Genomic DNA, 15,233 nt, shown 5'->3' with positions numbered 1-15,233 from the left:
ATGGGTTTTTCTTTTATCAAAAACATGTTTGTCCACATTTTTCGTGCTGCATGTATACAGAAATTTTACTTTATTTGAAAAATGTCAGCACAGAAAGTTAAAAAAATAATTTTTTAGACAAAATTCATTTCTTTTTTGATGAATATAATAAAAAGTAAAAATCGCAGCAGCAATCAAATAGCACCAAAAGAAAGCTTTATTAGTGACAAGAAAATGAGCCAAAATTCATTTAGGTGGTAGGTTGTATGAGCGAGCAATAAACCGTGAAAGCTGTAGTGGTCTGAATGGAAAAAAAGGGTCTGGTCCTTAAGGGGGGTAAAGCCCGCGGCCCTCAAGTGGTTAACCACCAGAGCAAACATTTTTGATTGGTTTACCTATCAGTTTAACTTTTGTGTATTCATCCCCCCATTTTTTTATTCCTGACATGGCAGGCATGGGCCGTAACATATATATATAGGCATAATTTTGAAAAGTGATAGGGAAATCTAAAGAAGCTCCCTATACCGGGGAAGAGTAAATTGTTTTATATTTACTGTGTTTTAGACAAAAAAGTTTAACCTGAAGCAATGATTTTTATTTCTTTTAATTATCTACATGAGCCCCCATTATTTGAGTATATTTTCTCAGCAGAAGTAAATACTGTCTGATTGTACGTAGAGAAGTCATTACGAAACCAAGGTCTCTAAAGACTTAAGGGGCCCATACACTGGTCGATTTCAGCCATTGATTGATCAGAAATCGATTCTATCAAATCGATCAATCGATTTGCGGCCGATTTTCAATCGATTGCGATCTATTTGATCTATCTAACAGATCGATGGCCCATTGCCTTGTATTGGATCTAATGGTCCAATAATGCATTTAGATCGATTTCCAATAGATTTAAAGGGAACCTTAACTCTAAAAAAAAAAATAGTTTTACTTACCTGGGGCATCTACCAGCCCCCTGCAGCCATCCTGTGCTCTCGCAGTCCATCATGGCTCCTCTGGTCCCCCGCTGCCAGCTAGTTTCGTTTTTGCTGACTGGGAGTCGGCCGGCCGCCATGCGTACGTTTTTACGCATTCCTGCTGGTGCAGGAAGCTGTTGCAGATATCAACAAGTACATTTTTACGCGTTACGGTTGTAATGCGTAAAATTGTACACATTACACCCGTAACGCATAAAAATGTACTTGTTGATGTCTGCAATAGCTTCTTGCACCAGCAGGAATGCGTAAAAACATACGCATGGCGGCCGGCCGACTCCCAGTCGGCAAAAACGAAACTAGCTGGCAGCGGGGGACCAGAGGAGCCATGAGTGACTGCGAGAGCACAGGATGGCTGCAGGGAGCTGGTAGATGCTCCAGGTAAGTAAAACTATTTTTTTTTTTATTTTTTTTTTATTTTTTTTAGAGTTCAGGTTCCCTTTACTTCTGAAATCTGTTGGAAATCTGTTCCTAGTGTGTGGCACACATCAGATTCCTGTCAGATTCGACTTGACAGGCATCTGGCAGAAATCTATCTGATGGTCGAATCTGCTGCAAATCTATAAGTGTATGGCCTTAGAAATCAAGATGATTTGGGCCTATTGCTTTTTGTAGAGCTGGCTTCTCTTTTTCTGCAAGTTCAAAAAACACCTAATTTTTCTGCAGTTTGCTAGTAAAAGCAGCAGGTGGAGCTCTAAACAATGGCATTATAATATATACAGTAATTATAATATAAGCAGTTATATTCCATGTTTTCCTGCTTTAGAGTAGGGGGTACTTAGTGTTCAAAAAACATGGTGAGTTAGAGTATCAGCTACTATCTATCCTCCTGCTGCTAGTTGTCTTAGGGATCCTTTCCCATTCAGAACCGGATTTAGCATAAGGCACTGTAGGCACGTGCTTACAGGCGCCTGATGATGGAAATGCGGCTCACTCCGCTTCTCCAAGTGCTTCTCTCCCTCCTTACCTATGTAGAGTCCTACCCTACTCTAGACATTCCACTGAGGATATCTCCCTTAAGTCAGGGGCACCTCTAGCTACTTAATAATAATATAATAATAATAATAATCCGAACATTTGTATAGCGCTTTTCTCCTGTCGGACTCAAAGCGCTCAAGAGCTGCAGCCACTGGGACGCGCTCAGGAGGCCACCCTGCAGTGTTAGGGAGTCTTGCCTTGAACTCCTTACTGAATAGGTACTTGACCTAGCCAGGATTCGAACCCTGGTCTCCCATGTCAAAGGCAGAGACCTTAACTAGTACACTATCCAGCCACCACTAATACTGAGGTCCCTCTAGCTACTTAATATGTGGGAGCACCTCTAGCTTCTTAAAGAGGAGCTGTCAGCCATACTATCTCAGAAAAAAACAACAACACATCTATAAGTAGATACATATTTGCTCTACTTACATAACATATGTATTGCACTGTCCACATTTTTATTTTGGTGATTTTTCTACAGTAAAAAAATGAGAAAATCCTTCTTAGCATTTCCCATTTTAACTGTGGCTATTTTGAAGCCAATCCTGATGTCATTTCCTCCCTTACTCTCCCCTTCCTGATTGTGTATGCATTGACCACCCTTCACTATAGAAAGTGCATTGTCTCAGCATGAAAAATATTAGCCAATCATAGAGGAACAGAGGTGTGGGAGGGGAAAACAGGAGTGAAAGAGGCTCCACCAATCAGGCTGTATTAGTTAAGTCTGAGAGGAAAGTAGAGAAGCAAAAAAGGACAACCCAGCATGCCCTGCAACTTCCTTTTTGCCTTTTTGTGTACAAAATAAGAGTAAGGTAAACTGGGGAATGATCATTTATCAACAAGAAAAGTAATAGTGATTTTAACTTATTACTTGTTTACCAGATAAAAATAAACAATTGATTTTTTTTTTAATTTTATGCCCGACAGTTACATTTTAATACTGAGGGTACTTCTGGCTACCGAATACTATGGGGCATCTCTAGCTACATATGAGGGGCAAAGGAAGTATGGGAGAATTGACAGCTGTTCTGTGCCAGCACACTTGCGGTGTGGTTCGGTAGGGATTTGTAGGCTCATGGAGGGTGAAGTCTAGGGTGCTAGGTCATCTGTGCCTATAGGCTCCTGTGCGCTAAATCCGGGCCTGTTTCCATTCCTTGTTCCAGGACCTTTTCACCCCACAGCCACCTGGATGTTCACCAGGCAGTGAATAAGCGATTCTGAACTGGGCATGTACGTGTTCCAAACTGCTCATGTCCAGTGAAAGAAACGTTTGTGCACTTCTTACTTTCGTGCATGAGCGCTTCCTTTTAGTGGAAATGTGTGGTTTTGAGCTTTCACATGCCCAGTTTAGAAGCTCTTGTGCATGGCCCCAGGTGTTTTCTGGGAAATATTCAAGGTTAGTCTAGCTCACCATGGATTTCATTTACAATGTATTTTTTCACTTCATGTGTACTTCACCTTGGCGGTATGGACGAGCTGAGCTCGTCCATGTACGCCAAGGTGGATTGCTCTGCCCCTGGAGGGTCTTTTCACTTACTTTTTTTGCAGAACATGTAGCTAGCACTTTGCTAGCTACATGTTCCGTCCGATCGCCGCCACTCCCCGCCCATTCGGCGCTAAAGGGGCTGCCCCCCCCACCGACCCCCGAAACGCCTGGCGAATCACCGCCAGGCTGCGCTATGGGAAGGATCGGAACTCCCCATGACGTCGCGTACGATCATAACCATGGCGACGGGAGAAGCGACGATAGGAAATTACGCTTCTCGCGGGATCTCGGACGCGTAAGTATGGCCGCCGGGGATTGGGTGGGTGGATGCGGGGTGGGGGGACACGGCGTACTGCTGTAACTAGCGTATTGCTAGCTACAGCAAGAACAAAAAAAAATTAACAAAAACGGTAATGCGTACTTATGTACGCATTACCCAGAACGCCAGGGAGGTTTAGTAATAATAATAAAAAACAAAACAAAAAACAGATATGTAAATCACCTCATCGAACAAGAGTCATATGGAATTGAGTGGAATTTATTGTAAGAATGGATTAAGTAACCTAGTTAATCTAGTTGGAGAAGTTTTTGAGGTGATGAAAATATTTGGAGGATTTGGCCTTCAACACACGAGATAAAAGTAATTGGAAAATTGCAACGAACAGCAGATATCATAATGTCGGACAGTTATTGGTATGAAAAATGTAGGTAAATGCATTGCATATTTAGGCCAACCCAACTGACAAATGGATTCTGATGACTATTAGGCTGATATTGTGTAGTCTGTCAGTGTGTACAGTGTTGATCAAAATACAGTCCCAGAGCATGTATGCACATGTCGCTTGATATGTCCTTTCCACCTTCATGCACAGTATTCAAATGACATAATCATTATTGGTGTGTGTGTGTGTGTGTGTGTGTGTGTGTGTGTGTGTGTGTGTGTGTGTGTGTGTGTGTGTGTGTGTGTGTGTGTGTGTGTGTGTGTGTGTGTGTGTGTGTGTGTGTGTGTGTGTGTGTGTGTGTGTGTGTGTGTGTGTGTGTGTGTGTGTGTGTGTGTGTGTGTGTGTGTGTGTGTGTGTGTGTGTGTGTGTGTGTGTGTGTGTGTGTGTGTGTGTGTGTGTGTGTGTGTGTGTGTGTGTGTGTGTGTGTGTGTGTGTGTGTGTGTGTGTGTGTGTGTGTGTGTGTGTGTGTGTGTGTGTGTGTGTGTGTGTGTGTGTGTGTGTACAACATCATTTAAACATCTTATCATTTCTGTTCACAAGGTAATATCATTTGTTTGATATTGCTCTTTTATGGGTGCCAGTTAAAATCTAGTGTATGTACAGACCCTTAGTATTAGGCATGAAAGAGTTGGAAGGGATCAGAAATGGTGAATGTTCTTTCTGCTGTCGCACTGGGACATCTTTACAGTATTGTGGCAGATAATGGGCTTGATTCACAAAGCGGTGCTAACTGTTAGCACGCCTGTGAAAACCCCCTTAGCACGTCTAAACGAGTTTTCGCGCGTAAAAATTTACGCGCACAGAGCGCAGGGCGCTCCGCGCGAAGTGCCTATTAAAGCCTATTGGACTTAGCGCGCGTAAAACTTTGCGCGTGCAAAGTCAGCGCGCGATCTGATTTAGAAATCCGGTGATAACCTACTTAGCACCCTGGTTAGCACTTCTAAAGACTTTAGACGTGCTAAGTAGGTTAGCACCGCTTTGTGAATCAAGCCCCATGTGTTTCATATGACAATGATTGAGAGACTGAAGGAAGTCCTGTATTCATTGATTTTATTTTTCCCATAGGCAGAATCAGGTGGTATTACTAGACACTCTGGACCAGGAAATCTCTAAATTCAAAGAGTGTAATTCAATTCTTGACATCAATGCTCTGGTGAGTTATCTGTATCTGCCACTGTTGTTAGTTTAATGCACCATTAAACCCTTTAAAGCAAACTAAGAGTGAACTTAAAGAAAAAAAAATAGATATTTAACTATCAAGAGGCAAGATCTTCCAGAAGCTTCCTGTGTCCTCATCAAGACCACATCTGATGCCCGGGACCCTCTTTAAGTTTGGGTCTGCAGTCCTCGCTGTGCATGAACACGGCTGTGCTACACCTGTGCGAATACAGCCACGTCTGAGCAGTAACACAGAGCTGCTTGTAGACCATTGGCTCCAGCTTACTGAGCAGGCGTGGCTGTACTCGCTCAGACACAGACCCATGATAACATATTCAACAAGCTCTATTCGGGTATATTTCAGGGGTCCATGTGTGGCAACAGTGGTCTTCAGGACACAGGAAGCCTCTGTGGGATCCAGAGGCTTTCCTCTTCATAGGTAAGTATCTCATTTTTTCCCCCAAGGTTTGCCTCCAGTACACTTTGACCACTGAGGGTTTTTACACCTTTAGGACCAGAACAATTTACACCTGTCAATGCTCCTCCCATTCTTTCGTCAATAACTTAATCACAACTAATCACAACGACTTGCTCTATATCTTGTTTTTTTTCGCCACCAATTAGGCTTTCTTTGGGAGGTACATTATGCTAAGAATTATTTTATTCTGAACACATTTTAATTGGAATAATAAGAAAAAATAATGGAAACAATTCATTATTTCTCAGTTTTCAGCCATTATAGTGTTAAAATAAAACATTCTGTTGTGAATATTTCCCTAGTACAATGTATGGCGCCAATATTTTATTTAGAAATAAAGGTGCATCTTTTTCAGTGTTGCGCCCATCACTAATTATAAGCCCGCAAATTAAAATATCACAGTTTTATACCCACTTCACATACCTTTTAACCTCCTTGGCTGTAATCCCGAGCTGAGTTTGGGGTAAGCCGCTGCAGAGCATTGCTCAGGCCTTGCTGGGCCGATTTGCATAATTTTTTTTTCAAACACGCAGCTAGCACTTTGCTAGCTGCGTGTTTGTTGCGATCGCCGCCGCCGATGCACCGCTACCTGCCGTGATACAGTGCCCCTCCGCATACCCCTTGCGCAGCCTGGCCAATCGCCGCCAGGCTGCGCTATGGGGTGGATCGGGATTCCCTGTGACGTCACGATGACGTCACTCCACTCGTCGCCATGGCACGGGGGAAGCCCTGAAGGAAATCCCCGTTTAGAACGGGATTTCCGGATGGGCTTGATCGCCGGCAGCGATCGTAGGGGTGGGAGGGACGCCGCAGGCAGGGGGGAATCATGTAGCTAGCGCTAGGCTAGCTACATGATAAAAAAAACAAATTAGGCTAAAAAAAAAATTCCTGCGGTCGCACAGCCGCAAATCATTTGACCGCCAGGGGGGTTAGAAAAGTTCAGTCCCTAAGGCAACTATTTTTTTTTTTTATGTAATTTATGTGTGCGTGCGTGTAATATAAATATATTGTTAATTCTAGATGTAAATGTACTTATTTTTATTGAATAAAATGCTTTTTGATGTAGTTTTACTATTGGGCCACAAGATGTCCTCAGTCATAATTTCCGATTCACGTATGTAAGGACGTGAATCGGAAGTTATGCGTGCACAGTAACAACAGGAAGATACAATGAATGCCGGCGTCTCATAGATGCCGGCATTCATTGAATCTGGTACTTAGATTAATGAATGGGAACTGCGTTCCCATTTATTGATGTCCCCGCTAACCGGCAGTAACGGTAGCGCGCGTGCAGGAGTGGGTGGCGGCCGCCCGCTCTCATTGACTAATTATCGCGTCCCTGGGACTTCAAGTGAAGTTTTCCAGGGCTTGATTATACTGCACCTGTTGCAGTAAGTAGTTAAAGTGGGATGAAACTGGTAATTGAAAATTCTTGTACCTATTGCCGGGTACAAGAGTATTATTGTAACATAGTTCCTAAATAGATAAATAGACACATTTATACATTGATCTGTGTACTTGCAGTGCCTGTGTACTGGAAGCAGGTGGCAGGCAACTGGAAGATTTAATCTGGTTATACCGTAGTTTACTCTTCCCTGCCTCATCCCTTGTAGTGATCCGCTGCCGTGGCAACAGCTGAAGCATCATTTGGAAATGGATCTGGACTGCGCGGCTTTCCACTGGCCTGATACCACTTTCAGTCATTGTGATGTCAGCCGTCTAGAGCAAATGGAAAGCCACAAGGTGGTGTGCAGGGCTTGAGCATAAAGAGCCTGTGGTTCAAAGGGAGTCCAAATAAGGTTGAAGGTCCATCAAGCCTCCAGCGAAACATCCAATAGTACACAATTCCAAATTTGACTCAACCCTTTTTTAGGATAAATATTCAAACTTCACATATTTTACCATGTAGCAGTTATACAATAGAACAGCACAAAGTTTCATGCTTTGTCAAGTGCACAGCTGTAGGCGTTTAATGACCATAGAAGTTTAATAATGCCTATAGCTGTGTAATGCCTGTATCTAGGTGCGGGGCCATGGGGGAGGGGGATGTTGCCACAGGAATTGTAGTATATGTCTGTGGGTGGCCAGGGAATAGTAATGGATGTGTCTGGAAGGACGGCCATAGGTTGTTTGTCTGAAGGGCCAAAGAATTTTGTGTGTGGGTGGCCACAAAATAGTAATATCTATAGCTGTGTGGGTGGCCATAGAATTAGTAATGTCTGTGGCTGAGTGGGTGGTAGTGTAGTACTGTATGTTTAGGGGTGTCTATGTTGGAGTGGATGGGCAGAGAATATTATTGTCTCGTGACTAGAAGCTTGGGCAGATAACAGCAGTTGCCGGGAGGGTGGTCATGGAGTGGTAATGGTTGTGGCTTGGATGGTGGGTAGAGAATAGTTATACATGTGGCTGGGTGGGTAGGCAGAAAAATAATGGCTGTGACCAGGAGGGTGCATGAAGAACAGTAATGTCTGTGCTGGGGACTGAGTGCAGAGAACTCTGGAGCTGAAAGGGATGGGGAGGAGGAGAGAACAAAGAATAAAGAATGTTTTGTGTTTCAAAGGTTTTCACTAATCACTTTATATTTTATTTTCAGTTTTCAGAAGCCAAGTATTACCATAACAAACTGGTAAATATTAGGAAGGAAATGATTCTACTTCATGAAAAGACCTCAAAATTAAAAGTGAGTTTTTGACATGAACATGTGTGTTGTTTGTGCTGGTTGGTGTGTTGGTTGCTAGCAGGAAAAGCAGATAATTCTCCGGACTTGCAGACCTCTGGTAGATGAAACAGCTGTTATCTGCCAGTCAGTCAGCCAGTTACAGATTCATATAGTTGCCAGTTAACTGATCTGTGACTTGTGGTTTTCATTTCCTTCTGCAGCCTGATCTTCCTTGCAGAGTTGTATGTTAGGGGAATTCTCTGCTTCGCTCTGTTTGCTCATCATATTTTCTTGGTTGATGCTAAAGATGCCTCTTCCCACAGAATGTGAGCTTTTTACTTTGGTCTAGCCGATTAGTGTACCATTAGCATTACTGCCATGATCCAACCTTTGAGACAGCTATTTGACGCTTCCCTATCTCTTGTTAGGATAGTAAGCATGTTTGGTGAGCAAGTTGAGTTTTTCCTCTATTCCTGCCTAGTTTGTTTTCTGTATCATTAGAACATTAACTTTAGTTTGGTTTTGGATTTCCACATATGCTCTCATTATAGTGGGGGTATTCCTTTGTGATGAAAACTATTGTTGCTGTCTAAATGCTATCTGTTGGTACTAATAAATGAGTATGAGAAAAGGTACTTAACTGAGTAGGTCTATGTACCCCTCATTGTGTTCACCACACAAGTCTGGCAACAGCAGGTGTGTGTTCTTCATTGGTGCAGACAGCATTGTGCACCCACCCACAGGGTCATGGCAACCAGAATAAAAGTGATTGGAGAATCTTGCAGTTGTTGCAGCTGTACAAACAGCCGTGGAACACTGTGACTATTTTTGTGATGGAATTATTTAGTATTACATTTATAGTTAAAGGAAACCCTTAACTGAGAAAAAAAAATAACTTACCTGGGGCTTCTACTAGCTCCTTGGAGCTGCCCTTTACCCGCGCCAGGACGAACCCGTCCTCCGCAGCGTCAGTTTCGTTTTTGCCGACTCGGCCAGTTGATGGCCACTGTGCTTGTGCGGCCCTGGCCGTGTGCCTCCATAATAATAACAATAATAATAATACATCCTATATTTGTATAGCGCTTTTCTCCTGTCAGACTCAAAGCGCTTGCGAGGCAGCCTCTGGGACATGCTCAGCAGACAGTAGCAGTGTTAGGGAGTCTTGCTCAAAGAATTCCTTACTGGCTTAATGAATAGGAAGAGCCGAGGTCTGAACCTAGGTCGCCTATGTCAGAGGCTGAGCCCTTAACCATTACACTATCCAAGTAAATTTTAGGGAGCGTGATCGAGTATGCACATGGGCCAGAGCTGCGCAGGTGCAGTGGCCATTGGCTGGCCGAGTCGCTAAAAACTAAAGTGACTCGCTGCGGGGGACTGGAGGATCGGTTTGTCCCGTTGAAGGTACATAGCGGCTGCAGGGATCTAGTAGAAGCCCCAGGTAAGTTAAACTTTTTTTTTTTTTTCATTTAAGGTTCTCTTTACAGTGTTAAGAGAAACCCAATTGAACAGTTGAGAGTCCTTTAGATCACTTTTTATGTACATTTCATTGGTCAGGTACATGTACTCTAAAATGATAGAAACATCAGTATGTATCATGTAATTTCCAGTTGGTGAGCCAGTCACAGCAGATTCCAAAGGCAGCATGATGGAAGGGTTTCTGTGAGCTTGTTTGCGTTTCGGTGCACATTTTGGAGATGTCAGCATCCTGATTTTGTTAGCAGTGTAACTGGGTGACACATGGTAATTTCTTTGAATCCAGCTAACATTAGCATATGGCAGCCAAAGACCACAGGAAGAGTTGTCATATTCCTCTTAGGATAAAATGCTTCACATAAAAAAAAATGCAAAACAAAAGTTTGGCTTCTTAAAGAGGAACTCCAGTGAAAATAATGTTATAAAAAAGTGCTTCATTTTTACAATAATGATGTATAAATGATTTAGTCAGTGTTTGCCCATTGTAAAATCTTTGCTCTCCCTAATTTACATTCTGACATTTATCACTTGGTGACATTTTTACTGCTGGCAGGTGATTTCAGTGGAAGTAGCTGCTGCTTGCTTTTTTAGCAGTTGGAAACAGCTATTTCCCACAATGTAATGAGGTTCACAGACCGGAAACTGCCAGGACCATGGTCCTCACAGTTTCCTGTGAGAGGGGTTTCACCACAATATCAGCCATACAGAGCCCCCTGATGATTTTTTATTTTTTTTGTGAAAAAAAAAATAGATTTCTCATGTAAAATGGGGGATCAGCTACTGATTGGAATGAAGTTCAATCCTTGGTCACAGTTTCTCTTTAAAACAGAAGGTATTTGCAATTTATTCCGGTTGAAAGTGAGCATATGATGTCTCTCACGATGCAACACTGCTGAATATGCAAATCATCTTTCGTCATCCCTGTAAGCTTGCCACAGCCCCAGAACTGCTGGAATCATATGCTCACTCCAATCTGAATACTCGCACATATCTTCTGTTTTAAGAAGGCAAACGTTTGTTTTGCATAACCTTTTAGTAAAAGGGCTTTTTGGTCCTTTATAGCCCCTTACTCACTCCTAGAGTTCTGGTTCACCGTGAGCTTGCTCAGTAATCTGTAACCAAAAAATGCAGAACGCATTTGTTTTCCATTTTTTCAATTCACACTGAAATTGTTTCTGTGGGTTTCTCTTGCATCAGTCATTTTTTTATGTATGTTTTGCGTTTTTCTAATGTTAGAGGGGAAACAAGTTTTTACAGGTTTTGACTGGGAAAAGGGCAGAAAAAATGGACAATGCATGTTTTAGTTCTGTGTTTCTTTTTCTGCATTTCTATTCTGTTTACACAAATGCATATGCTCTAAAAATGCAGCATATTCTGCATTTGATGCAGCAGTGTAAAAAGGTCTCCAAGATTAACATTATTCTACATTGCATTTGTAAAAACAGATCGAAACAGTTGGTGTAAAAAGGGCCCTAGGGCCCTTTTCCATTAGGTAATGTGATCGTAAGTACAATTGTTCTGCATTGCAATCACATTAGCTTCTTTTTACACTGCTGTGCTTTTGTTGTGATTACGCAGCGATCAGTAGGTTACTAGCGCAACCTCACCGAAATTTTGACTGGCCGGTGATTGTAGATCTGGAGAAAAAGAAATACACTAGTGGAAAACTTCAATGCAATTTACATGTTAATCGCCGTGTTGTTGCGCTCAAAAAAATACCACATTACACTTTTTGAAGCGAATTGAAGCATACTGGAGAAGGGACCATGCCCTCATTCCAGAAATACTGCACTATGAGAGGTAAGACTAGAGGAGTGCTGCAAGAGTCAGCAAGATGTGTTTTTTGTTTCAGGGTTTAGAGGTTCTCAGAAAAGGAGTTGCCAAATGACTTCAAGCCATTATTACAACTTTTAGGGTGTTTATTTTAGGACTTGAGAAAACATATTTCGGTTTCCAAGCTCTGTTCAATTTTTGAGGCTGGTTTTACACCTGGCCATAGCATTGCGGTGCGTTACTCTGCCCCCATTTCATTGCACTGCAATAAACTTCATTCATATGACCCTGCGGCAGAGTGTGCTGACAGGGTCATATGCATAGTGCCGCCCATCACCGCCTCTTTTCCAGTGACGTACTCCCTGCTGAACAATAAGTACGTCACTGGGATTCCCGGGTTTCCCCATTGTAATCGCGTCGTTCTGCGCATGCATGTCACACAGCCGCTGCCAACAAATGTAGAATTCCTGCATCACCCAGTGACGTACATGCATTTTGTCGCCATGGCAATGTGGTGTTGACTATGTGCTGTTGACTTTGCAGCAGGTCGGCGGCCAATCGGGAACTTCCAACGTGACACGGTAAGTGTGCGAGGGATCCAATCCCTTGCATTGTTGTTGCGTTACCCTGTGGCAAAACAGGGTAACACAAGACAAGTGTAAAAGGGGCCTTAAACAATATTAGGTGGTGGTACAGGAATTTCTTATAGGGAACCTTAGGTGAGGGACATATGGAGTCTGACATATTTATTTACTTTTAAAGCGGACCCAAACCAAAAATTTTTTTTTTTAATTAAAAATATTTAGTTGCACCACTCTGACACATACAAAGATAAATAAACACTCCTTCAAGCCTATGAGGATTTCAGTACATGCTTTTCACCCTTCTCTTTTCATAGCTAGGGTTATACTGGGGGCAGCCATTAGCAATTCCTCCATTGCCGGACACCATCTACTCCACCAGTTTGCCGGAAAAATCCCGGCAATTTGAAAGGAAGGGAGGAGTTCCTGCAATAAATGTAAAATATTTTATATTTGTCATCATGCAGCTGAAAAAGGGCTGCTATTTATTATTATAATTTAGGAAATAGATTTTATTTTTGAAATCTTGTATTTTTAATTTGGGTCCACTTTAAACAATGCATGTTGCCTGGTTGGCCTTCTGATTCACTACCTCTAATAGTTTTAGCCATAGACCCTAAACAAGCAATGCAGATTAGATATTCAGGTGTGTGATTCTGAAACTTCTGACCAGAAAGAGGAGCAGGACTGCCAGGCAACTAGTATTGTTAAAAATGTAATAAATATGGCAGCCTCCATATGTCTCTCCCCTCAGGTTCTTTTTAAACTACACTTGTGTTTTTCTGTTTCTAATACTAAAGAGTTTCTTGCTTTTCCAAAAGTTACTAAGGAGTTTATTGCTTTGTTTCCAGAAACGAGCTCTGAAGTTGCAGCAAAAGAAACAGGAAGAAAATCTTAAACAAGAACAGCAACGAGAACGGGAACTTGAGAGGGAAAAACAATTAACAGCTAGACCAGCAAAAAGGACGTGAAATGGAGAGCATGTATCAACCCTCCTGGAACTCCACCAGTCTGCTGCATCTTCTTTTACTCCAGAATATTCAGTTCTAATATATGAACACAAAAACATCCTACTTCTAGTTTATATATTTAGGTTCATTCTGAAGAGGATTTGTGTTTATATTTTATTCTTTTAAGATGCAGATATTTTTTCTTGCCTGCCTAACCTGTACTGTGTAGAGCACATATTTCATTCTGAGACCCAATTACACAAGGCAGATTCCTGACTCCGTATTGACCAGACAGGGATACCAAATCAACATACACATGTATGTGATGGCATTGTTCCATCTGGCGTTTTGGTCCAAAGCAAGTTCCCGCAGACAGCATGACTTGTGCTCAATGAGTTGATAATTGGCAGCGCATCCAGTTGCTCAATACCTGATAATACAGGTCATTGCTTTTTTTCCAGTCAATCTGCTGAAGAAATTCGCTTTTAATTGTTGGACAATCTGATAATTCTATCAGATGTTTACCTGATTAAAGAGTGAATATTGGCTTGAGTGAACCATGCATTTAACCACTTACATACCAGAAGTCTCTGGCCCAATATGGAATAGAGACTTCTTGGCAAAAAAAACAGGGCTCATTAAGTCACACCGTACGGACCCGTTGCTCTTGCTGTTTGCGTCACTCTTCCATTGCTACAGCCCACTCACTCTCATTGGTAACACAGCAGAGCTCCATGAGCCGGTCAGGAGCTGATTTCATTGGCTCCTCACCCTGTGATCACTATGAGCCAATCACAGGGTCAGGAGCCAATGAAATCTGTTCCTGACCAGCTCACAGTGCTCTGTTGTCATACAGATGGTTGCAGCAGCGGGAGAGCGGCTGGAGCGTGTTGGTGCGGTAAGTGAAATCTACACCCTGGCAGGGATAATAGATCCCAAACAGAGCATAGATTTCAATTACCATAATCCGGAAGCAGTTAAATTACACCTGAAGTGAGAGGAAATGGTGGCTGCCATATTTGTTTCCTTTAAAAAAAAAAATACCAGTTGTCTGTCATCCTGCTGATCTCTTTGGATGCAGTAGTGTCTGAATCACATGCCTGAAACAAGCCTTCAGCTGATCCAGTCATACTTCAGTCAAAAACATTTGATCAGTGTCTCTGGCTAAGATTATTAGAAACAGAGACTCAGCAGAAGGGGCAGCCTCAATATCCCTCTTAGTTCAGTTGTAGTTTAAAGGACAACCATAACAAGAGGGACATGGAGGCTGCCATATTTATTTCCTCTTAAACAATACCATTTTCCTGGCAGCCTGGCTGATCCTCTGCCTCTAACACTTTTAGCCATAGCCCCTGAACAAGCATGCAGCAGATCTGGTGTTTCTGACATTATTGTCAGATCTGTCAGGATTAGCTGTATGCTTTTTTTTTCTGGGGTTATTCAAACACTACTGAAGCCAAATAGATCAGCAGGGCTGCCAGGCAACTGGCATTGTTTAAAAGTAAATAAATATGGCAGCCTCTATATTCTTCTCCCTACATTTGTCCTTTAAGATTGTATGTAGTCATTCTATATGATAACATTTGCCAAGAAAGTGTGCTGAAGCATGTAGGATACACTGCTCGTGCTTTGATTATTGTATATACGTGTTCTGGTTTTGTTTACTGAGGCACAAGATATTCTGAAAATATGCTTTGATGACACAAGTATAAGGTCTATGGGGCATTAAAGGTACATTATTAGTCTGTATGGAAGAGAGGAAACCATAAAAATGTCTCCTTTGTGTCCAAAGGAGTGTGGCATTCCTCTGCCATCTACTGGCTAACACACGCAGTGCATCAGGAACAATGCTCGTGACTAGAATTGTTCAATGTAATCTGTAGAGCAATGTGAAAAATGTCAGTGCACTATAAATTCCATAAAATCAATATGACCAGCTATTCAGGACTGAGCCCACTAACTGTAAATTACAATCTGTTCACTAAAAATAATATATTTTAGTCACAA

At 42.2% G+C, this 15,233-nt stretch overlaps 1 protein-coding gene across 1 annotated transcript in view; it reads left to right on the top strand.

Moving 5' to 3' along the window:
• BLOC1S6 (biogenesis of lysosomal organelles complex 1 subunit 6) overlaps nt 1–15,233 on the top strand; it is a 35,514-nt gene extending 20,281 nt beyond the window's left edge. The window contains exons 3-5 of the mRNA XM_068275399.1: nt 5,220–5,307; nt 8,384–8,470; nt 13,128–15,233. Coding sequence (XP_068131500.1) covers nt 5,220–5,307; nt 8,384–8,470; nt 13,128–13,247 — 295 coding nt within the window. The 3' untranslated portion in view covers nt 13,248–15,233. The remainder of the gene's footprint in view (nt 1–5,219; nt 5,308–8,383; nt 8,471–13,127) is intronic.

The sequence above is a fragment of the Hyperolius riggenbachi genome, chromosome 3 (genome assembly GCF_040937935.1).
Source record: "Hyperolius riggenbachi isolate aHypRig1 chromosome 3, aHypRig1.pri, whole genome shotgun sequence".
Lineage (NCBI taxonomy): Eukaryota > Metazoa > Chordata > Amphibia > Anura > Hyperoliidae > Hyperolius > Hyperolius riggenbachi.
This window is presented reverse-complemented; position numbering and strand designations above follow the sequence as displayed.